Genomic DNA, 23,993 nt, shown 5'->3' with positions numbered 1-23,993 from the left:
GTTCAAGACAGACCAAATATACAAGAATATAGAGTAAAACTGCTAAATGAATCCAACTTGAAAGCTTAGTTTATTAAAATAATTTCAATTACATTTATCTTCCTTAATAGGTTAGTTTTAGAGTGGAGGGTAACAAAGTTAATGCCTATCTTTGAAAAGTCTGGTTGCTTTGTATGTAAACTGCATTGTAAAAGAACAACAGCAAAAAAGACTGAATAACTTTCTTTAATATTTAACATTTTTCAATTACTTCTTTATTTAATATTTGGTCTATACTGTGCAATATATACAACACACACACACACACACACACACACACACACATATTGACATAAACTGAAAATGTTATGACACAATCCCACGGCCCATAACGGCTTTCTTTGTGTTCATCTCTGGTCTCAACAGGATTATGTAACATTTGGGTCCAAACAGTGTGATCAAGAGTCCAAAACTTGAAGCAAGAATGGCAAATACCTCCACTGCATCTGCAAGATTTCCTGGCGAGCTGATATAAGCAGGAACAAAGGCCACCCACACAGCACAGAAGATCAGCATGCTGAATGTGATGAGCTTGGCCTCATTAAAACTATCAGGGAGATTCCTCACCAGGAATGCAATTAGACAACTGAGGAAAGCCAGCACACCAATATAGCCCAATAACACTGCAAAACCAACAGTGGACCCAACAGCACACTCATACACTATCTTGTCATTGTGGTATTGGGTGTTTTTATGTGGAGTTGGAGAGGAAGAGACAAGCCAGGTAGTGCAGATGGCTGCCTGAATAGATGTAAGAAATAGAACTGTTCCTCTCTGCTGCATTGCACCAAACCACTTCAGACTGGTTCCCCCTCCTGGCTTGGAGGCTTTGAACACAGCCAGAACAACCATGGTTTTTACCAGGATGCATGAGACACACAGCACAAAGCTGATCCCAAATGCTGCGTGTCTGAGTTGGCATGTCCACATCCTGGGTCGTCCAATGAACAAAAGTGAACACAGAAAACACAACTTAAGTGACAACAATAGCTGGAAACTAAGTTCTGAATTGTTGGCACGTACTATAGGTGTTGTGCGATGGTAGATAAAGATCCCCAGAACAACAGCACATATAAATGTTCCCAGTAAAGAGGTTGCTGTCAAACAAATACCCAAAGGGTCATGATAGGAGAGAAACTCTGTCTTCTTAGGAACACAGTAATCACGCTGTGGGTTTGACCAAAAATCCTCTGGACAACTGGTGCACTCCAAGGAGCCTGACAAAGAGGGGTTGATGGTTAAATGCATCCTATATTTCACAGAAATTAAATCAATTATGTCATACAGAATGATAAACACCCACTGCTCTTGTTAGTGATTTTTCCCTCAGAACAAGGGATGCAGTCAAAACAGCATTCAGGCTCTCTCTTCCTTCTCACCATGTGGGTACCAGGAGGACAACTCTCACTGCATACTGATTGAGGTGGCTATTGGACATAAAAAATAAATATTTATTGCCTGCTACAATTCTATATACTGTAAATGTCAAATAAAAACATATCTAACCTTTTTGGATTCAAAGTTCCAGAAGATTTTGCCTTCATCAAGTATGAGTTCTTCACCTTTGAAAGCTGACCTTTTGACCTCACCTACATTTTGAACTTTAGTGCTTCCATCAGGGAGCCACAACCAGTTAATAACATCATAAATTGGTACCACATCACCATTCTCATCAAATGACACTTGATCCCCAGATGGAGTGGTGAAGTTTACCTTTTCCATGTAATAAACAAGCTGTTTAAAAAGGACATAGAATAATTAAATTACTTTTTGCACCAAAAGTAATTATAAAGCAAATGATTTATTCAAAGGTGGTGTGTAAAATTATATCACACCTGCCAAGGCTCCAGTGACTGTAAAGTGGCACAGCTGTCCCCACTAAAAGGCCCTCTTCCTGGCTTGCACCGCAGCATATCATCAAGGGAATGTGCAAGAGCATAAACGGCTTTGTACACATTATACTCAGGCCTCAAGTTGGAAATGTCCAAGTACTCAGTGTCAACATTTCCTAGATCTTCCTGTCCAGTGCATATTGCACCCCCACCTTCCAGCCAGCCTGCTGGAGCTGGAGCAAATCTGCACTGAAATGTAAATTCCCAAAACTGATTCACCTGAAATATATTGAAAATTATTTGCTACACGTGATGAAAATATATATTTGTTGTGACTATCACTATCACTATGAGCTGTTCGCACTTAAGTAAAAAGCACCATCACTTCATGCGGATACCCTTTCGGAGCCAGCTGCGGTCGCAAGGCTGGAGCCGAACAAAAACACCCTGATAACGACTGCGTTTAGTCTGTTCCTTCCTATTCCATGTAAGGCCACCTGGGTTGGCTGGAAGACTGTTTACTTAGCCTAGCAGGGTGAAGGACACTTTCTCAGCTGAACTCTGGACACGCACACACATACATATACACTGATATGCACACACTCATCCCCCCCCCTTTCCAAACGCCTTCAATGCTTGTTGCCTCTTGGGAACACGGCGGTTCTGAGCCCGCGCTGGAATGGTAGCGCTGGGCAGGATGGCTGCTGTGGTTGCTTCGGATTACTCCTCACCCCCCACCCGACCCTGTGGCTTGTCACGTGTTCCATAATGTTGTGTCGTGGACATTTATGTGCTTTTTTGTGCAGAGGAGTTTTTTTGTTTCCTGTTCTCATACTGTCCTCCCAGGAGCCCAGTATGAGTAGAGGTCTCTCTTGTACTTTCCCATTGTAGTGTATATTTCAGTGTTTTTTTTTCTTTAAGGTTACTGATCTCTGAGCTTTATCCCCATGTGATGTCTGTGTTATGTGTGTAAGGTAAGGGGGGGGGGTCCTATTTCACTGCAGGGCAAACTGCACGTGACGAATAAAGCCTTGATTGATTGATTGATTTGATTGATTGAAAGGGTTCAACTCTCACCATGCTATTTCCGTAGCTACTGTTGTGATGTAGATCAGGACGTATTTGTAACAGGAATTCCCTGAGCCCTGGTATTTCTCCTCGACGAATGGTGATACCCAGTGTACCACCCAGGTATGGCATAAAGTGAGGTGTTTGGAGCACAGCAGATTCTGCCCAGGCTTCACTGGCTATCCATTGTAGGCCAGTCACATTTTGCCTTACTACCTGTGAATTAAATTAGACCAAATCTATGAAATGATACTATAAGTAGAACTTCTTTAGTGGCATTATTATGCCAATGAGGCAGCTATTCATCTTGTAAATAAAATTTATGTAATTATTTTCTGTACCAATTCAAATAATGATGTAATACGTGTTTTACATGATATGGTGATTCAGACTTTTGTAACTAGTAATAATTAAAGTGTTTTAAAGCCAAACCTCTTCCATCAGGCTTATCATACGACTAGGAATTTCAAAGACAATGACAACTCGAGCTGTGGATTTTTTCATCACATCAACAATCCTCCTGAGTTCATCTGTGTCTTTGTCCCAGGGTAAAACCTCAGTGTAGGCCAGGCAACCTTCACCAGACACACTCAGCTCAGACTGAAAGGATCTGGCTGCATGAAGCCCATAATCATCATCAATCACAAGCAGACCTGCCCAAGTCCAGCCGAAGTGCTTTAGAATCTGAATCATTGCACGTACCTAAGTGAATACAAATGAAAGGGTAAGGGCATTAAAAAGATTTAAAATAAAACTTTTCAGTGTATTATGTGTTTATCAGCCTTCACAGAACCGCATATATATATACGTATATAACTGCAATTTAGCTTTTTCTCTGAGATAATACAGAAATGGAGTGTAGTTGTTAAAAATAATCATATTATCATTTCAAACATTTTGATATCCTTTTGTGTTCTCCCCCTTTACACAAATATTGTCTTCTTCAAAAATACTTTTGTGTTTCCATTGTTATTTTGGTGACAAATGTTTACCTGGAAAGCATCACTTGGGATCGTTCTAAAGAAGGATGGATACTTTTGACGGTCACTCAGGCAGGAACATGTGGCAAAATAACTCACCTGTGAAAGATACAGACTGTATATTGGAGAGCTATCCACGTAGAAATATCGTAACTTTGTCATCATGACTGCATTATTTTTTTATTCATAAAATGGTTTTACATTTTCAATTATATCAAACTAATCCATGAAAACAGTCACATGGTCAAGTAGAAAACTTACCATAGGTACTCTGTACAAACCTAAGACGTTGGAGATTGCAATAGAATTTGTAGAAGATGAATCACCCACAATCCCTACAACTGGAGGATTTCCAACACATGTATCATCTACTACAATTTGATCCTCTTGACCACTGGCTAATGACAGTGCTCCCCGGAATCCAATTCCAAGTTCAAGGCAGTTATCATAAAGAGTGTATCCCAGAGTCACATTTGGTAGCAGGTTTGTGTTTCTGTTGATCTCATCAATAGCAAACGCCATGGTTTGTGCGAGCTTAAATCCTAGGACATACACACTAAGACAAGAAAAAGTTATTATTGAATAAACAACAAGATTTTTAAAATGTAACATATGTTGCAAAATTACTAATATTATAAACAATTAAGAAAATTCAACAATAACAATTAAATGTATTGTTTAACATTAATAAAAGCAGCTGCATTTTTCAAGATACATGCATTTATTTCCGAATGGCATAGTTATTTTAGATACAAAATATTTTCTTTGAATTAAGTTTGATAGTTTTTCTTTTTCTTTTTCTTTTTTTTTGTAGTTTTTTTCCGTCATTGTTACCCATGGCAAGTAGGCTGTTGTGGCTGTGAGGTAAAAGACAGATCAGAAACACTTGAAAAGTGGACTTGAAACAGTCCCCCCAGAACCACATCTCCAGTCTTGTGCATCTCATTTAGATGAAACTGTCCCTGTAGCTGACAGGAAAAAGAAAACTGAGGAGATGATACACTAGTAGTAACACAGGAATACAGTAAAACAAGCATGACTAAATTGTTATGCAAAGATGAGCACATGGCAGCTTTCTGCATTTTTTACACCAGTGATTAAGTTTTATTGTTTGCCATTCTCTTTTATTGACATGCTGTGTTGTTTAGTTTTGCACACCACCCATCAGAGAAGAAGGCGGAGCATACTTTTCATTTGAGATTGCTTCAAGCAACCTTACCAATCAAGGGACTTAAAAGAAGAATACCAAGAATTCATGCTTAATGTCTCAACAAGGCCATATTAAAAACTTCTATCCATATTTGAATTGAAACAGAAAACACAATAGTTGAGTGGGCAACAAAAATATATGAAAGCGAAGGAGGGTAAAGGGACCACTCTTGGTTTTGATAAGTTTATGTTCCTTCTAATCATAACCCATATCCACTGTCATTCTTTATGGGAGTGCCGAAGTCTAGAGTTCTAAGATGGGGACACAGTCCAGCTCCTCCCTAGGGCACCTCCTGCAACAGACGAGCCCACAAGAGGGCAGACCCATTTTTATCTCTTCAAGCTGCACCTGACCAGTCTCTGTTGATTAAGGTCCAGCCATTAGGCACACTCCCGTAAACCCCTTAGCATTATTTGGTATTGAGATAAAACATGTATTGCATTTTTAGGTCTATGTATGTGACTCACAAAAGGAGTTGACTTGGAAGTGAACAACTGGGACTTTTATTGCCTCAGTACAACTCATAAACACATACAATCACAATCAACCAAGTTTGTACACTAATAGTGCTTTTTTGGGTGAATAGATGTAAAAAAAAGAAAGAAAAGTTTGTCTTGGACTTTGCTGAAGCTCTCTTAAATGAATAAAACAAATTAAAGTCTTCCCATCCTAAAGTTAGAAGTTTCCAATCTGAATTGTCCTTTAAAGTTTGTTGAAATCCATACTGTTAGGGACGTGTCAATGTCCAGACCCTATTGTCTACTACCTGGGTAGGACTAATAGTGCATAAGGCATATCTGAAATCCAAGTTATTGCTTGAATCAGTTCTTCTGAGAATTCCCATATTCTGATTGCATGGCTGGCTACACCATTTCACAATCATCCATTTTTTAAAATCTATTTTTATTATAGTTTACAACATTGCAACTTGTACTTGTCAATGTTCACAAGTAGGACAGTTACAGGAACCGCAATGCAGAAATGTAGATTAAAATAAGAACTGCAATTACGAAGCACAAAACAAAACTAGGAAGCAAAACAAAACCCAAGCAAGCAAACAAACAGACAACAACAAACAAAAACAAAACAAAACAAAAACAAAAGCTTTATGTAATATTAAATAACATGTGACAAACTTAGTGTTAGGAGGTGGTGGGTAGGTGTATTGTTGTTGTTTTGGGTTTTGTTTTCCTTTTTGGTTATAGGTAGGCGAGGCGGGGCTTGATGGCATTCCAACACACCTGCGACGCATCGGACGTCATCTGTGAGCGCTTTTAGGGAGCAGAGTCACGGACGTCTGGTGCCGGAGTATTGTCGCTGTCACAAGTGGTAACGAGTTAGCACAGGCTGCATCTGTTGATTTTACGCTATGGAGCTGTATGTTTTAAAGGATCCACGTTTCGCCTACTTTTCTTTGTCTTAGCCTGTTCCATCGCCTGCCCACCTACCTAGGATTTTGTGTTGACTATTGTGGATCCGCGACGGAGTGCTACGTACCATCAGGCGGTGATCACCGCAGCGACTGTGGTTTGGGTGGTCAAGTAAGCTCTCCAACTCTCTCCGTCCACTTGTGTTTAACGTTCGGCTATCAACGGTATGTCATAAGCCCTGTTTTGTTCCCTGTTGTCAGGTAGCTCCGGTGCGTCTGCTGCCTACCTGCATGCTTCGACTCCGTCTCATCGCCTCGGTGTTTATCTCCTGGCACATTTTTAGTTATCACTGTATATAGCCCCTTCCCTTGTAAATATTCCCCTTACTCGTGTATATAAAAACTTGCATCACAAACTATTCTGCGTCCGTGTGTGTTTCTGCCACGTAATCCATCTGTGTAATCCAGCACACCTAACACTTAGCCATAAATGAACAAAACGAGACAGACCTATGCTAAATTATTGAAACAGTAAAGCATGTATGGGTCGCCAACGCTCAATAAACAATTCTCTCTGAATCCGCAGAGCATATGTTATTTCCTCCATCTGGTAAATTTCTCTTACTTTATCAATCCACATATTATATGAAGGTGGGTCAGGATTCAGCCATTTAATAGTGATACACTTTAGTGCTGCTGTAAGCAAGATTCTTAAGAGATACTTTTTATTGTTTCCCGCAAAACAATTTGGCAATACTCCTAAAATGGCTAGCTGTTGGTCTTTTGTTAATGGTTGTTGGAAAACTGTATTGAGAACTTTAAATATGTCATTCCAAAGTGAACAGATTTTTGGGCATGACCAGAATATACCGTATTTTCACGACCATAAGGCGCACTTAAAAGTCTTAGATTTTCTTCAAAAAGTACGGCGCACCCTATAGCGCAGTGCGCCCTGTGTGTTGTAATGAGGACGTAGTAGAGAACACCATGAGAACGCTAAAGGGTGAAGTGTGGCCGAGTTGGAGGAAAGACTCGAGCGGTGGATCATCGAGCAAAGAACGAGCGGGAGAAGCGTTTCGACGGTCACCATTCGGCTAAAAGCAGTTTCACTTTCACTTTTTATGAAACGGTGCCATTTTTCCATCAGGACCAGAACTACGGTAGCGCAGCAACTTCCAGCGGATTATAAGGAAAAGCTGGCCATCTTCCGCTCCTACTGCAGCAAACACATCGGCGACAAAAACATCCAGCCCAGCCACATCACTAACATGGACGAGGTCCCGCTCACTTTTGACATCCCGGTGAGTCATACTGTGGAGAAGAAGGGGACCAGCACGGTAGCGATACGCACAACGGGGTATGAAAAGTCTTCTTTTACTGTTGTGCTTGGCTGCCATGCTAATGGACAGAAACTGCCACCTATGGTGATATTTAATCGAAAGACTTTGCCTAAAGAGAAGTTTCCAGCAGGAATCATCATTAAGGCAAATGAAAAGGGCTGGATGGATGAGGAAATGATGAAAGAGTGGCTGAGGGAGGTGTATGTAAGGAGACCAGGTGGTTTTTTCCACGCATCACCATCGCTCTTAATCTGTGACTCTATGCGTGCCCATCTCACAGCCGATGTGAAAAAACTAGTGAAACAAATGAACTGTGAGCTTGCTGTCATTCCGGGAGGCCTGACAAAGGAACTCCAACCCTGGACATCGGTGTGAACCGCCTGTTCAAAGTAAGGCTGCGAGCGGCCTGGGAGCGATGGATGACCGATGGAGACCACAGTTTCACCAAGAGTGGAAGGCAGCGCCGGGCGAGTTACGCCACAATTTGCCAATGGATTGTACATGCTTAGGCTAACATGTCTGCTGGCACTGTTGTTCGAGCTTTCGCAAAAGCCGGCATCATTTCCGAGGAGCCGCACGGCACGGAAAGTGACTCTGACGGTGAAGGAAGTGAACCTGGCATGTTTGATGGAGATTTAGCGCAGCTGTTCAATTCAGACACAGAGGATGAGGACTTCCATGGGTTTGATGATAAAAATGTGAGTACCAAACTTTGTTTTGCTCCTGCTTTATTTTTAAATATGCACACTTGTATGCTTGTGTGTTGTTGATGATGACGATTACCGGTAATAGAAATGTGAGTAAGGTACCAAACTAAGGTTTGCTCCCGCTTTATTTTTAAATACGCATACGGTACTTGTATGCGCCCTATAATCCAGTGCACCTTATGTGTGTGTTAAATACAGTAATGGCACACATAACTGAGACTGCGCCTTTTTTTTTTTTTTTTTTTTTTTTTCTTCGCCTGTCCCGTTTGGCTCTTTTTCCATCAGAATTATTGTCTAAAGGCAAAGAAAGATGCCCAACGGATTTACTTTACCAAATTGACCATCCCAGCCTTGCCGTAATGGTCCATTTGATTCACCATTTATTGTTTACTTTATTTTCACTTACTGAATACGGGACAGACTTGACTGGGGGAAAGAAAGAGGGTAAGAGAAACAGCTGAGAAGAGGGACGGGGGAGAAGGGCAAAAAACAAAAACCAACAGAATGAGCAGAAAAAAAAAAAGAAATAAAAAATGCATATATCAATCACCTGGATCACCAAGAGGATCCCAGGTGTCGTCTGAGATTTGAGTGCCAGTCTCAGCTTCCCACCTTGCCTTAATATTCAAAGTTGCATTTGTATTGAAACTCATAAATGCGTTATAAAAATTACTGATTAATTTTGGGGAGGAATTACTTTGAAATATTTTTAGAAATAGTTCCTCAATGGATGAGGGTTCCAAAACTTGCCTCCATTGTTTATGTTTTGTTAAAAAGCTTCTTAGCTGCAGAAATCTAAAAAAGTCAGAAGAAGGAAGCCGAAACTGACCTCTCAACTGTTTAAAGGAGCTCAGGTGCCCATTCCTCACAACAACATTTTCTGTTCTTAACAAGAGATCATTAGCTTCTTTTCCTAGTCAATGACTCATACCACATCACGAGAGAGCTACAGAATCTGTGAGATGTCGTCTTTCAGACCAGAGGGCGTGTCTGTTTACGTGCTGTCAGGTGAGACGAGCTAAAGAGCTTTATCTGCTCTCATTTGCTGTTTTAGCTGTTTGGTGGTTGTTGAAATAGTTGTGAGCTTTAACCTGAGATTCTGGGGTTTCTGGGAAAATACATTTATATTTAAAATTCAGTTCAGGATATAATTAATCAATATTGCAAAAATATCAAGCTAAAATCACTTTGAATCAGGAAATCCATCCTAAATAATCACTGTTTACAATGAAAAGTGCCATTTTCATCCTTACATCTTAACAACTAAATGTACCTTAATATACAGTGCAAATACTTAAAAAAAAAAAACAACCCTAGCCTGGCTTTTTAAGAATGAACCTTTTTAATATAAACGGTGAAAGTACCTATATTTAATTACCTCCCCCTACTGTGATATGGCTAGGGGGCATTCTCATAGCTGAGGTTTCTGAGCTTAATCGGCTAGTAAAATACATTATCTAAGCTTAGATCTCACGGGAAGGGACAGACAATGCTTCCTGTGCACAAGACGCAAGGTCATAAACGCAAGACAGCCTGACAGCACTCCCGTGTGATAATAATAAGCAATAGCTTTAAATGACGAAAAGGGGTTTGTAGCCTTGTATTTCACATGGGTTACACTCATCAATGGTGATGACATAGTACCTGATGCTCTTTATTTGATGCTGCTAATGTGTCAATAAACAGAGTATTACACTGCTCAAAAAATTAAATAAACAATAATTTGAAAACAGATCAGATCTCACTGGGGGAAATTTAGGGGGAAACTTAGAAGTTGAGGCTGTCTCCCCACTGACCTTAACATTAGTCTATTGAAAGATCGAATGAGCAACACCAGAGACTTCAGTTGATAGAACAGGTGGAAACACAAAACAGTCACTAAGAGGAGCATCATGGTTAGCAGTCTCTGAACTAGGAACAACTAGGAGCACGGGGTCTAGTGGCACAGCAACAAAACAATCAGTCTCTGACCCTGTTAGCTTAGCAGTGGTTGGTCCAAAATCAAAATGCTCAGGCTGAGCATGAGAAAAACAGTCACTTTCACTCACCAACAGGGTTTTCTCAGCATGATGGTGGTGTGAACGCCACTTCCTCCAGGAAGAAGGAGGAGGCGTATTGGGCCACAAATCCTCCGGAGGGTTGTGCTCCGAATCCTCCGGTGGGCCAGGCTGAAAATCCTCTGGCACGCCGTGCTGCGGCTGCTGCTCTGGGCGAATGTGCATGACCTACAGACCCTTGCGGCAGGTTAAACCTACACGCGTTTATTTCAAATCCTTGCGGCGGATTAGACCAAAACAGTGTTTTCTCACCAGCAGAGAAGGCAGATCTAGTGGGGTGACCCCAGTGAGGAAGACCTGGTGACCTGGTGAATGGGAATCACCCTGATGGCAAGGATCGAAAGTGAACTCAGTAGTTCTATAGCCCAGCTTCAAACCCGGAAGTGTCACAGAACTGGGTCTGGGACCCAGTGTGTTTTGATTAGTTATATATTTGGATTTGTTGGTTTTCATGGTTTTGATTCTCATTATTGTTTTCTGCTTATGTTATATTCTTAGTTTCTAGTCCTTAGGTTTCTGTTACCTCGCTTTCACTGTGTTCCACGTTTCATGTTCCATGTTCCCATTCCCTCGCCACTCCCTGGTGTATTTAAGCCCTGTGTTTTCAACTGTCCATTGTCGCGTCATTACCCTTTCTGTGCTGTGTGTTTCCTCTGAGCTCCTAGTTTCCGTTGTTACTCGACAACTCCTCTACTCTCTACTACTTCTCGTTCCTAGTTTTCTAATTTCCAGTCATGTTTTCTTTCGTGTATTTTGTATTCAAGTTTTTTATAGGGTAATAAAAGCTGCCTCCTTTAGTTCATCCCTACGTGTCGTAAGTCCTGCCCTGCATTTGGGTCCTACATCCTGCCTGCCATAAAGCCAAAAAGCTGGAGGGTCAGGTGAAACTAGATCTTCAACTTTAAGCCACAAGCCACCCAGCACAAGAGGAACAGAAGATAAGGGAGTCATTCTGTGGGTATGAGGTAGCATATTTGATTTCAGGTAAGGGGAGATAATTAAACTGAAGGTATGTAGTTGTCCCTTTACATAGAGCACCATCCAACCAACCATCCAATGTTTGTCAGAAGCCAGCATGGTGCGCAAAAGTCAGCATAGAAAACAAGACCTTCCTCTCCCCAGTCACTTGCTTAAGTTCATCCATGGGGATTCTGAACCATTCACTGGCAAACACTGGTGAGTTTGCCAATGGAGACCTAAATTATTCAGAAAAGGCTTGGGGAAAAGAGTTGTCTTAATATGAAACCAAAATTGAGTTCTTTGGTATCAACTTGAACCGCTTTGAGAAGAGAAATGCTGAGTATGACCCAAAGGACACCACCCCCACATTCAAGCATGGCTCTGAAAACATATTTTGGGCTGTTTTTCTGCTCAGAAAGATATGATGCATGGGTGCATCTGGTTACTCTAGAGGGTTAAGATCATGAAATGTCTTAGCCACTCTTCAGACCTAAGTAACATAGAAAATCTGTGGAGGGCTCTGAAAACTTTGAACCTAAAGGATTTAGAGAATTCCTGTAAAGAGAAGTAGGGCAAAATCCCTCATGACATGTGTGCAAACCTGGTGACTGACTACAATAAACATTGTACTACAGTGATTGCCAACAAATGTTTTTCCATCAAGCCCTCGTTCATGGGGATCAAATAGTCCTTTTTGTCCTTTTACTTAGTGTCATAGGGCAGCACGGTGGCACGGTAGTTAGCACTGTTGCCGCACAGCAAGAAAGTCCTGAGTTCAATTCCACCATCAGGCCGGGGTCTTTCTGTGAGGAGTTTGCATGTTCTCCCCGTGTTTGCGTGGGTTCTCTCTGGGTACTCCGGCTTCCTCCCACCGTCCAAAGACATGCAGCTTGTGGGGATAGGTTAATTGGATAATCCAAATTGCCACTAGGTGTGAATGTGAGTGTGAATGGTTGTCTGTCCTTGTGTGTTAGCCCTGCGACAGACTGGCGACCTGTCCAGGGTGTACCCCGCCTCTCGCCCTATGACAGCTGGGATAGGCTCCAGCGCCCCCCGCAACCTTGAAAAGGAGAAGCGAATGGATGGATGGATGGACTTAATGTCATGCAAATCAATAAATAAAATCTAAAAAAAAAATACAAATTAAAACATCCTAAAATGAAGCTCTCTGTCCCTTGAATCCTAAACAGCACTATCATAAAGCAGCTGTCTCTGCTCGCCTTTCTGTAAAAGTCCCTGCACACCACTTCTACACAACAATGTAACGTTGACAATATAAGAGAACAGTAAAGTATATGAAGTGATTTATGATTTAAATAATTTAACAAATGCTTCTTGACCATTTTGATTGTACATATTTTATTTGACGTTTCCAGTTGATTTTATAGTCTACAAAAAAATCTGGTATACTCTCTATCTCTGTTTATCATCACATTTACTTCCATGCCTGTCCTAGAATTTCCAATTATCATAAATTTTGTTTTGCTTAAAATCAGTGATAATTTCTTTTATCTAACAATCATTCTAGTTGAGTCAAATTTTGTGAGGATCTCCAAAAAGTCCTGTTTATGCTCTCCATGACATAAAACGTGTCATCCAAAAATAAATTGAACTGTAATATATCTAATGCTCTACATCATTTTATACAACATCATGAGTTTTGGGCCCAATATTTACCCATGTGCACCTTCCCAACCAATGCCTTGAGGGAACCTTTTTGTGATTTGGTGCTATATAAATAAAATTGAATTGAATCAAATTGAATTGAAGTTGATAAAAGCTCTGGCTGTGTACTTTCTTTGATCAATACAATGTTTTGTGTTTATGTGTGTAGCCAGTCTCTATTATGTGAACGACGATGTCATTTTATACAAAATCGTAAGTTTTGGGCCCAATATTTACCCAAGTGGCCTTCACAACCAATGCTCAAACATTTTGATGAATGTTTACCCATCTTCATAATTTGTTGCTTGTTGTTTAAATAACTATTCACCTCTCTAATGGCATTTCCAATTTATTAAATAATATCTGGTCAATTGCATCAAAAGCTTTTTTCAAGTTTCAAGTTTCAATGTATTATTGTAGGGTCTGCCTTACAATATAAAGGCCTTGAGGCAACCTTTTTGTGATTTGGCGCTATATAAATAAAATTGAATTGAATCAAATTGAATTGAAGTTGATAAAAGCTCTGGCTGTGTACTTTCTTTGATCGATACAATGTTTTGTGTTTATGTGTGTAGCCAGTCTCTATTATGTGAACGACGATGTCCACTGTATGCAGGATGGTGAAGGTGGAACATCCCCCTCTGATGTATTTTTAATAAATTAAGTCAAAGCTTATGAGAATATAGAAATTTCTTGGAAGATGCAATAAACACAAGTCAGTATATGTTTATAGGAACAATATTTAATTTCAATTTGTTCTATTTTTCAACTGTATCATGAAAAACAATTAAGGTAGAATGAATCAAGATATCTGCACATTTGCAGTCATTTAACACCAGCACAGACATTTAAAAGGAATATTAACTTTGATAACTATGATAACTAACTTGATAACTATTAACTATGATTTTTATTATTTTTTTCTGTCTGTACTACAAAGAGATAATGTGCTTTTCTTTCTTTTGAAATTAGTTGACTTTTTATGAACCAATGCCACGGCCCATAACAGCTTTCTTTGTGTTCATCTCTGGTCTCAACAGGATTATGTAACATTTGGGTCCAAACAGTGTGATCAAGAGTCCAAAACTGGAAGCAAGAATGGCAAACACCTCCACTGCATCTGCAAGTTTTCCTGGTGAGCTGATATAAGCAGGAACAAAGGCCACCCACACAGCACAGAAGATCAGCATGCTGAATGTGATGAGCTTGGCCTCATTAAAACTATCAGGGAGATTCCTCACCAGGAATGCAATTAGAAAACTGAGGAAAGCCAGCATGCAAATATAGCCCAATAACACTGCAAAACCAACAGTGGACCCAACTGCACACTCATACACTATCTTGTCATTGTGGTATTGGGTGTTTTTATGTGGAGTTGGAGAGGAAGAGACAAGCCACGTAGTGCAGATGGCTGCCTGAATAGATGTCAGAAATAGAACTGTTCCTCTCTGCTGCATAGCACCAAACCACTTCAGACTGGCTCCCCCTCCTGGCTTGGAGGCTTTGAACACAGCCAGAACAACCATGGTTTTTACCAGGATACATGAGACACACAGCACAAAGCTGATCCCAAATGCTGCATGTCTCAGTTGGCATGTCCACAGCCTGGGTCGTCCGATAAACAGCAATGAACAAAGGAAACACAACTTAAGTGACACTAATAGCTGGAAACTAAGTTCTGAATTGTTGGCACGTACTATAGGTGTTGTGCGATGGCAGATAAAGATCCCCAGAACAACAGCACATATAAATGTTCCCAGTAAGGAGGTTGTTGTCAAACAAATACCCAGAGGGTCAAAATAGGAGAGGAACTCTGTCTTCTTAGGAATACAGTGGTCACGCTGGGGGTTTGACCAAAAATCCTCTGGACAACTGGTGCACTCCAAGGAGTCTGATACAAAAGGGAACATTGGTGAAATGCACATTATTCTTCATAATATTGAAATTAAATATGTCATGCAAAAACAAAAATACGTACTGGTCTTATTAGTAATTTTCCCTTCAGAACAAGGGATGCAGTCAAAACAGCACTGGGGTTTCCCCTTCTCTCTCACCATGTGGGTACCAGGAGGACAGCTCTCACTGCATACTGATTGAGGTGGCTATAGGATGAAATCAAATATTAGCCTTTACACTGATATATACTAGACATGTGGCAAAAGTTAAATCTAAAAAAACATATCTAACCTTTTTGGATTCAAGGTTCCAGAAGATTTTGTCTTCATCAAGTATGAGTTCTTCACCTTTGAAAGCGGACCTTTTAACCTCACCCACATTCTGAACTTTAGTGCTTCCATCAGGGAGCCACAACCAGTTCATCACATCATAAATTGGCAATGCATCACCATTCTCATCAAATGACACTTGATCTCCAAACGGAGTGGTGAAGTTTACCCATCTTAAGTAATAAACCAGCTGTTAAAAAGGGATGCATAACAAGTAAATTACTTACTCAGCTGTAACTTTCCAGCTGCCAGCCACACATACACAACAACGACAACAACTTCAGTCAGGACCCAGTACAGACTTAAATGCAATGGAGGCGTGATGAGCTGCTGCAACTCTGGTGTGTCAGCCTCCCTGCAGTGGCGCCACAAATCATGCCCCGCCACATACCCCCATGGCTTGACTGAGGCTGGGGAGCCATCCAGCTGACCCCTCCTACCACACACACATACTCGCACGAGTAGGTGAGGAAATCAATCACAACCGGTGGCGTCCCCAGCCCATGCCCCAGCGACATGGATGTTTGAATCTGTGGGCTCACTGTGGGGCATGCGGTGTGGCGCAGCAGGTGTGGACCAGACTCACCCTGGGGACCAGCATGCTGCCAGAACAGATCAGACACCAGCCACTCACATGCGGTCGAGGGACGTCAGTAAGGGCAGTGGTGGTAGTGGTAAGGACCCGATCTAAGCTGCCAGACTCTCTATCAACTGCATCCGGCAGTGGGATCTGTCCTACAGCTGTTTCAACTGCCGGTGAAACATCGCTACCTGCTCCCTCTGTGTAGCCGGGAGCTTGGCCACCACAACCTGGCTGGCCCGGTCGCGGTTCCACCATGCCCCAATACTGGGTTTTGATACCACTGTAAACGATGCATAGCTGACCCGACCACATTGTCACACTTTTATTTCTAGTTTCTGTTTTTATAATACTCAGCTGCAGCTTTTCCAGCTGCCGGCTGCCACAATGACAATAACTTCTGTCAGGACCCAGTACAGACTTAAATGCAGAGGAGGCGTGATGAGCTGATGTCAGCCTTCTGGCAGCAGCGCCACATACCATGCCCCGCCCCCATCCCCCCGCCCCCACCCCCACCCATTATTAAATAAAGAAATCTATATTACATCGCTAGTAATGCTTTATAAATACAAGCTTCTGATCTAAATATATTAACTGCTAATTTTTTGTGGGTGTCAGCATACCAAACTAACTCAATTGACTCAGACCCGAAGTTCTTCAAATGAAAAGTCAAAAATTTATTTACAATCACCATGTAAAATATATCCAAAGTGTGGGGGTTGGGATATCCAGGGATCCATGGATAGGAGGGGGAAAAGGTCCATACAGAGCGTCTTAATCACACACGCCATGCACCTTTCCAGTGTCACTAGATTAAATGTCACTCCACAACTCCACAACTCCGAAACTGGGAGTGTGTAAAATCCATTTAAGTCACACCAGCTTTTGGATAGTCAACATTATCACATATTATTTAGTTCTATGTGGTAAATTCTATCCTGAAAGTAATTATAAAGCAAAGAATTTATAAACAGAATGTAAAATGATATCACACCTGCCAAGGCTCCAATGACTGCAAAGTGGCACAGCTGTTCCCACTGAAAGGCCCTCTTCCTGGCTTGCACCGCAGCATGTCATCAAGGGAATATGCCAGTGCATAAACAGCTTTGTACACATTATACTCAGGCCGCAGGTCGGAAACGTCCAAGAATTCATTGTCCACATTTTCTAGATCTTCCTGTCCGGTACATATTGCACCTTCACCTTCCAGCAAGCTTGCTGGAGCTGGTGCAAATCTACACTGAAATGTGAATTCCCAAAACTGGTTCACCTGAAATAATTTTTTATTGTTTTTTACAAGCGATGGAAATTGTTCCAACTAGTACATTAAAAGCTTAAACTCTCACCATACTATTTCCATAGCTGTTATTGTGATGTAAATCAGGACGTATTTGTAACAGGAATTCCCTGAGTCCTGGTATCTCGCCTCGACGAATAGCGATACCCAGTGTACCACGCAGGTATGGCATAAGCTGAGGTGTTTGGAGCACAACAGCTGCTGTCCAGGCTTCACTGGCCATCCATTGTAGGCCAGTTACATTTTGCCTCACTACCTGTGAATTAGATTACACCATATTCTATGAAAAGATATTGTAACTATAACTTGATTAGTGACATTATCATGCTATTTAAGCTATTATTCACCTTTAAATGAATTCTGAATGTACAGTTTTCTGTAATCATTCAAATAATGATGTAATAAATGTTTTACACAATACAATGATGCAGACCTTTGCAATTAATAATAATTGGATTGTTTTAAAGCCAAACCTCTTCCATAAGGTTTATCATGCGACTGTAATGTTCAAAGACAATAACAACTCGAGCTGTGGATTTTTTCATCACATCAACAATCCTCCTGAGTTCATCTGTGTCTTTGTCCCAGGGCAAAACCTCAGTGTAGGCCAGGCAACTTTCACTTAATAGACTCAGCTCAGATTGAAATGATCTTGCTGCGTGAAGTCCATAATCATCGTCACTGACAAGCAGACCAACCCAAGTCCAACTGAAATGCTTCAGAATCTGAATCATAGCACGTACCTAAGTGTAAGTGCATAGACAAGAACAATTTTCCACATGATTATTACACCTTTATGGTGGCAAATTAGCTTTGTTCATAACCAAAACATCTTTGTCGACAACAAAAACAATTGTTGACAGATTTTCACCTGGAAAGCATCACTTGGGATCGTCCTAAAGAATGATGGGTATTTTTGATGGTTACTCAGGCAGGAACATGTGGCAAAATAACTCACCTGAAAGATACAGACTACAGATTGTACCGATATTGATGTAGAGATGTCTTAACTTTGTCATGTTACTTCAAGTGTCTTTAAATTTGCAATTAAATTAAAATAATCCAAGAAAACTGTTACATGGTTGAGCAGAAAACTTACCATAGGTACTCTGTACAAACCTAAGACGTTGGAAATGGCAATAGAATTTGTAGAAGATGAATCACCCACAATCCCTATGACAGGAGGATTTCCAACACATGTACTATTTAATATAATTTTCTCTTCTTGACCACTGGCCATTGACAATGCTGCACGAAATCCAATTCCAAGCTCAAGGCAGTCATCATACAGAGTGTACCCCAGAGTCACATTAGGTAGCAGGTTTGAGTTTCTATTGATCTCATCAATAGCAAAGGCCATGGTTTGTGCGAGCTTAAATCCTAGGGCATAAACACTAAGAGAAGAAAAATTTAACTGAAAAATATATTTTCATCAAGATACTTTACTGCAACATGTGGCAAAATTACTTATTATTAAAAAACATTATAAAACAATTAAGGAAACTGAATAACAACGATTAACAAGCTATTTTCATGACAAACAATATAGATGCACCAAGATACATGCATTTATCCTGAATGATAATAAATCAGAAAGTACAGTTACTACTATTACAATCTCATATTTCCTTTGCACTAATTTCCATTTCCCTTTTTCCCACCAGCCTTACTTACCCATTGCAAGTAGGTTGTTGTGGTTTTGAAGTAAAAGACTGAATAGCAACACTTGAAAAGAAGTGGATTTGAAACAGTCCTCCTAGAACCACATCACCAGCCTTGTACATCCCATTTAGATCAAACTGTCCCTGTAACTGACATGAGAGAGAAAACTGAGAAGAGGATATAACCAAAGAAAAGTAAGAAGATAGCAAAACAAGCAAGAGCAAACTGGTTTGTAAAGAAGAGGCCATAACAGCTCTCTGATTTTCTGAGCTCAGTCATTAGGTTTTATTTCAATGCCTTTGTCTTTCATTGACTTTTTGTGTTGTTTAGTCTTGCACACCACCCGAGAAGGAGAAGTGTGGGCGGGGCCTAAAAGAGTTGAAATTGTTTTTGTATTTTGTATCCATATGAAGTTAAGTACTACTGTGAGTCAATTAGATATCACCCCCCCCCCCCCCCCCCCCCCCCCCCGGCCTACACACACACACACACACACACACACACACACACTTAAGGATTGACATCATAAAATTTTTATTTGTGTTTTATTATTTACTTATTTTTATTCATTATTTCATTTATCGAGTGACATAAAGCAAGAATGAAGACCACAACATTTACAGTCTTATTTCATACATAGCAAGGTTCATGCTCAAAAACTCCATATTAAAAACTTCAAGTCCAAATATGAATTGAAACAGAAAATAAAACCATTTAGAGTGTCGAAAAAATTTAGTTGCTTTTTAAGAAGCTGAGTGTAAAGGGCAAGAGGAGACTGGAAAAGTTAGTGGATGGGGAAGACTATCCTGATGGATGTCAAAGGGATGGTTGATTTCAGAAGGACAACCTTCTAGGTAGAACAGGGGAGAGGAATCTCTTTGAAAGTTGAGCAGATGTTCAGTAGTAGTGATGAAAAGCCATTTGAAGCTAAACCAGATGCACTCAGGCAGCCAAGGTGCTGAGTGCGACAGAGACCGTCAATGGCAAGGCAGGGCACATGGCTACAGATAAAGTGGTCTAGCAGAGGACCAGCAATGAGGATGAACCCTTCTGGTGGCTGATTTTTAAGCTCTGGAGGCAACACTTGTGGCCAGTGGAGAGAGCGGTGTTTCAGGTGGTCAAGTAGTAGAAAGGCTCACAGCAAAATAGAGTAGGTAAGTGGCCTGATGTGAAGGCAGAGTTACATATAGGTGATGGATGGGTCCATTCACGTGGTTAAACTTGTGGCAAGCAGAGAAGGCATATGTTCTCATGGGGGTAACCCCAGTGAGATCAACCTGGTGGCCAACAGTAAATTGGAATCACTCTAGTGGCCAGGATGGAAAGTGAAGCCAATTGTTCTGTAGCCCAGCTTCAAACCTGGAAGATTAAACAAGGCTGAGAAGTGGCCAGACCGCTGAGGTCAAATACAAAGTACAAAGATTTTTCCAGGCAGCTCAGGTTCTAATGTTGGAAAGGATGTCAGGATATAAGACTGCGGGAACACAACCTGAGCCTGAAATATTATTCGAGATTATCTTGGGGCCAGCTCAGGCATAGAAACTTAGGCTATAAGGACAACCTCAAACAAAGAAGGCCCAAATTTAGCCAGTACACAAAAGACACAAGACATAGTTTCAATGAATTGGTACCAGGGAAACTGCCACAGGGAAGACAGCAGAAAGGGGGGATTCGCACAGGAGTAAGCTAATCATCACACAGTAAAACAGTTGTCTGTGGAAGACTGGGGACTCCCATCGTTTTAAAGCATATTTCTATTATGAGTTAAAAGTGCAATAGAAATACATTTGACTTATGAAACATGAAACTCTGACAGAGTTCCTGGAGTAGCCAGCACAGGATCGGGACACCCAGTCACAGGAGAGGGTAGCTTGTGTACCAGAAAAAAAAACTCAGGATACACAATCTCAGGCCTAGCTAGCTTAAACGTATATTAAACGTACATTCTCAGTTTTGGGTACCTGCCACAGAGAAAACATGGAGCAGCTCAGCAATGTGTCAAAAAAGGACAGCAATGCTTCCACTAAATGCCACCACGAAATTCTACCACCCCCCACATTCAACCATAGCTGTGGAAACATCATAAATTGGGGGTGTTTTTCTGATAAGAAGATATGGTGTGTAGACACATTGGTTGAGTCTAGAGGGTTAAGGTCATGAAGTGTCTTAGCCACTCTCCAGAATAAGTTCTAGAGAAAATGTGGAGAAAGCTGAAACCTCTGAACCTAGATGAGTGAGGCAAAATCCCTCATGACATGTGTGCAAACCTGGTGACTGACTACATTGTACTACTGTGATTGGCAACAAGGGTTTTTTCCACCAAGACCTAAGCCATGGGGATCAAATACTTTTTTCACTCAGTGACATCAGAATCAGAAATCAGAATCAGAAAGGGGTTTTATTGCCAAATGTTGAGCAGGTTTACAACATTAGGAAATTGCTGCGGTGCTTCAGTGCAAACATAGTGTCATAAATAGCACTTAAATAGTGTCATAAATAGCACTTAAATAGACATGAAAAAATAAAAGTAGGGATAAGAATTAAAAGTGCTACGTAGAAAGATATGTGCATGAGCTATACATGAGATATATACATGAGAATAAGAATTAAGAGTGCTACGTAGAAAGATATATACATGAGTGCAGGTGGTGATCAGTGCCAAACATGGAATGATGCAGTGACACAGCGTAGGGTCATGATTTCAACAGTTAGTGGTGGGAACAGTCATATGGTTATTGTTCATGTGTCCAACAGCAGAGTGGAAGAAACTGTTCTTATGGCGAGAGGTTCTGGTGCGAATGGACCGAAGCCTCCTGCCTGAGGGGAGCAGGTCAAACAGACTGTGTCCAGGGTGAGAAGGGTCAGCTGAGATCCGAGCTGCACGCCGCAATGTCCTGGAGGTGTACAGGTCCTGCAAAGATGGGAGTCTGCAGCCAATCACCTTCTCAGCAGAGCGCACAACACGCTGCAGTCTCTGTTTGTCCCTGATAGTGGCTCCAGCGTACCACACGGTGATGGAGGAGGTGAGGATGGACTCGATGATTGCAGTGTAGAACTGCATCATCGTCCGTGTTGGCAGGTTGAATTTCTTCAGCTGCCTCAGGAAGTACATCCTCTGACATGCAAATCAATGTATGACTTTTAAGTAATGTGTTTTCTGGATTGTAAGTTTGCTCACTTTATTTGGAAGAGAGCAAACTTACAAATTCAGTAGTGATTCAAATAAGTATTTCCCCCAAAGTATATAAACTCTGTAGTATATCCTGAGTCTTCCCTGGGGCCTCTTTCTGAACATGCCTTTAACACCTCACCAAGGAGGCATCCTATTCAGATTCCTAAACCAATCAAACTGGCTCATTTCGATGTGGGTGAGAAGTAGCTCTAGGCTGAGTCCCTCTTGAATGACTATAATCCTCACCCAATCTCTAAAGGACAGCACAGCCCCCCTTTGGAGGAGACTCTTTTTCACCATTTGTATCTGCAGTCTCATTCTTTTGGTCAGGTAAGGGTCACAGCATAGATTGACTTGCAAAATCAACAGGTTTGCTGTCTTTCTCCACTCTCTTCATCACCAATGGAGTGTCACCATAGCTGCAGACATGACCCCAATCTGTCTATCACTAGTGATAGACAGGGTGAGTCCACACTCTTGAACAAGACCCCAAGATATTAACCCTTTAAGACCTACCATAGAACTAAGTCCGCCAGAGCTTATATTATATTTTTACATGCTGTAGTGCCATTGTTGGGAGCATTTCAAGTTGATATACATCAATACAACCATTATAGCCCAAATTTTAATAATATGTCTGCATTAAGTGCATAATAATTACATAAATTGCAAAAAAAATGCAATAAACTACAAAAAAATTGAAAATTGTTTTGGTTTTTTTTAACATATATTTCTAGTTAGAGAAATTTAAGAGGCTTATCCCTCAAAACTTTAAATACAAAAATGTTGCACAAAATAGTTTCCCACCACAGGAAATTTATTTTGAGTGTCTTCATAGTTTTATTTTTGAAATACACCAATTTTCATATACTGCAGGAAAAACGAAAAAAAATATTAGAGTGCAAATTTGCAAAATAACAGCATATGCATCAAAATAAACTTTTTCCAGCAGTGCAATATGAGTCCTAAGCATCCCAGAAACGACACAGAAAGTCATAAAGTCAAAGATAACTTTTAAAAACACCAGTATAGGCTCATGAGGCCCTGATGGTAAAAAACTACATTTCTGCAAAATGACGTCACTTCCGGTTTCGGGCAGGTCATGGCGGACATGCGATAGTTCACGCTGATGGACGTAGGAAGTGTTATGAACAGCTGATCGGATCGGCAAAGCGTGTTTCTGGAATATTATGTTTTTGTTGCTGCAAGTGCTTTTTATTCAGTTTTTGCAAAGCTATATGTGGAAGGAAACTGTGACCTAGGACAAGCTGATGGCATAAGATGTAAGTACAACTCTTCTGGTTTCATATGCAAAAAAAATTATTGCGCTAGCTTACGTGGTTGCAGTGCTACCAGAATTTAAAAATAGTTACGCAAAATGGAGCGTGTCCGCTCCAACCGGCTTTAAAGAGTTAAACTCCTCCACTTTTGGCAGCAACTCGTCCCTTACTTAGATTGGGCACTTCAGGGTTTGTCAGCTGAAAACCATTGCCTGTAACTTGGAGTAGTTGATTCTCATTCCTTCCACTTCAAATTTTGTTGCAATGCTGACAACCACCCCAGTATGAGCTGAGACCACAACCTAATGAGGCCAACAGAACTACATCAACTGCAGAAAGTAGAAACAAAAGCCTGAAATGACCAAAGCAAGAACCTTCTTCGGGTGACAAAGGACCCGGCACACACAGCATTACAAGTTAAATGATGCAAATGTTTACAATATTCACGCAGATGGGACTCTGTGGGAAAACCATTGCTCAAAAATTTTGATAATTGAACATTGGTTTGATTCATAAGTTGTCACTTGTTTATTAAAAAACTCTTTACCCA

At 40.9% G+C, this 23,993-nt stretch overlaps 2 protein-coding genes across 2 annotated transcripts; both read right to left on the bottom strand.

Moving 5' to 3' along the window:
* Nucleotides 1-345: 345 nt before the first annotated feature.
* On the bottom strand, nucleotides 346-4,860 carry LOC101467916 (extracellular calcium-sensing receptor-like). Its single transcript, XM_012921007.3, has 9 exons — nucleotides 4,754-4,860; nucleotides 4,181-4,475; nucleotides 3,932-4,018; nucleotides 3,372-3,641; nucleotides 2,949-3,155; nucleotides 1,875-2,150; nucleotides 1,546-1,773; nucleotides 1,343-1,466; nucleotides 346-1,256 (listed from the first exon to the last, which is right to left on the bottom strand). The coding sequence occupies exons 1-9, from the start codon at nucleotides 4,858-4,860 to the stop codon at nucleotides 346-348; spliced, it is 2,505 nt and encodes an 834-aa protein (XP_012776461.2).
* Nucleotides 4,861-14,207: 9,347 nt separating this feature from the next.
* LOC101467609 (extracellular calcium-sensing receptor-like) lies at nucleotides 14,208-19,113 on the bottom strand. Its single transcript, XM_004558259.5, has 9 exons — nucleotides 19,004-19,113; nucleotides 18,429-18,723; nucleotides 18,201-18,287; nucleotides 17,803-18,072; nucleotides 17,379-17,585; nucleotides 17,027-17,302; nucleotides 15,415-15,642; nucleotides 15,206-15,329; nucleotides 14,208-15,118 (listed from the first exon to the last, which is right to left on the bottom strand). Exons 1-9 carry the CDS (start codon nucleotides 19,111-19,113, stop codon nucleotides 14,208-14,210), a joined length of 2,508 nt encoding a protein of 835 aa, XP_004558316.3.
* Between the last annotated feature and the right edge of the window lie 4,880 nt (nucleotides 19,114-23,993).

This window comes from Maylandia zebra, linkage group LG14 (assembly GCF_041146795.1).
Source record: "Maylandia zebra isolate NMK-2024a linkage group LG14, Mzebra_GT3a, whole genome shotgun sequence".
NCBI classification, from domain to species: Eukaryota; Metazoa; Chordata; class Actinopteri; order Cichliformes; family Cichlidae; genus Maylandia; species Maylandia zebra.
Note: the sequence above shows the minus strand (reverse complement) of the source record. Positions and strands in the feature narration are given on the sequence as shown.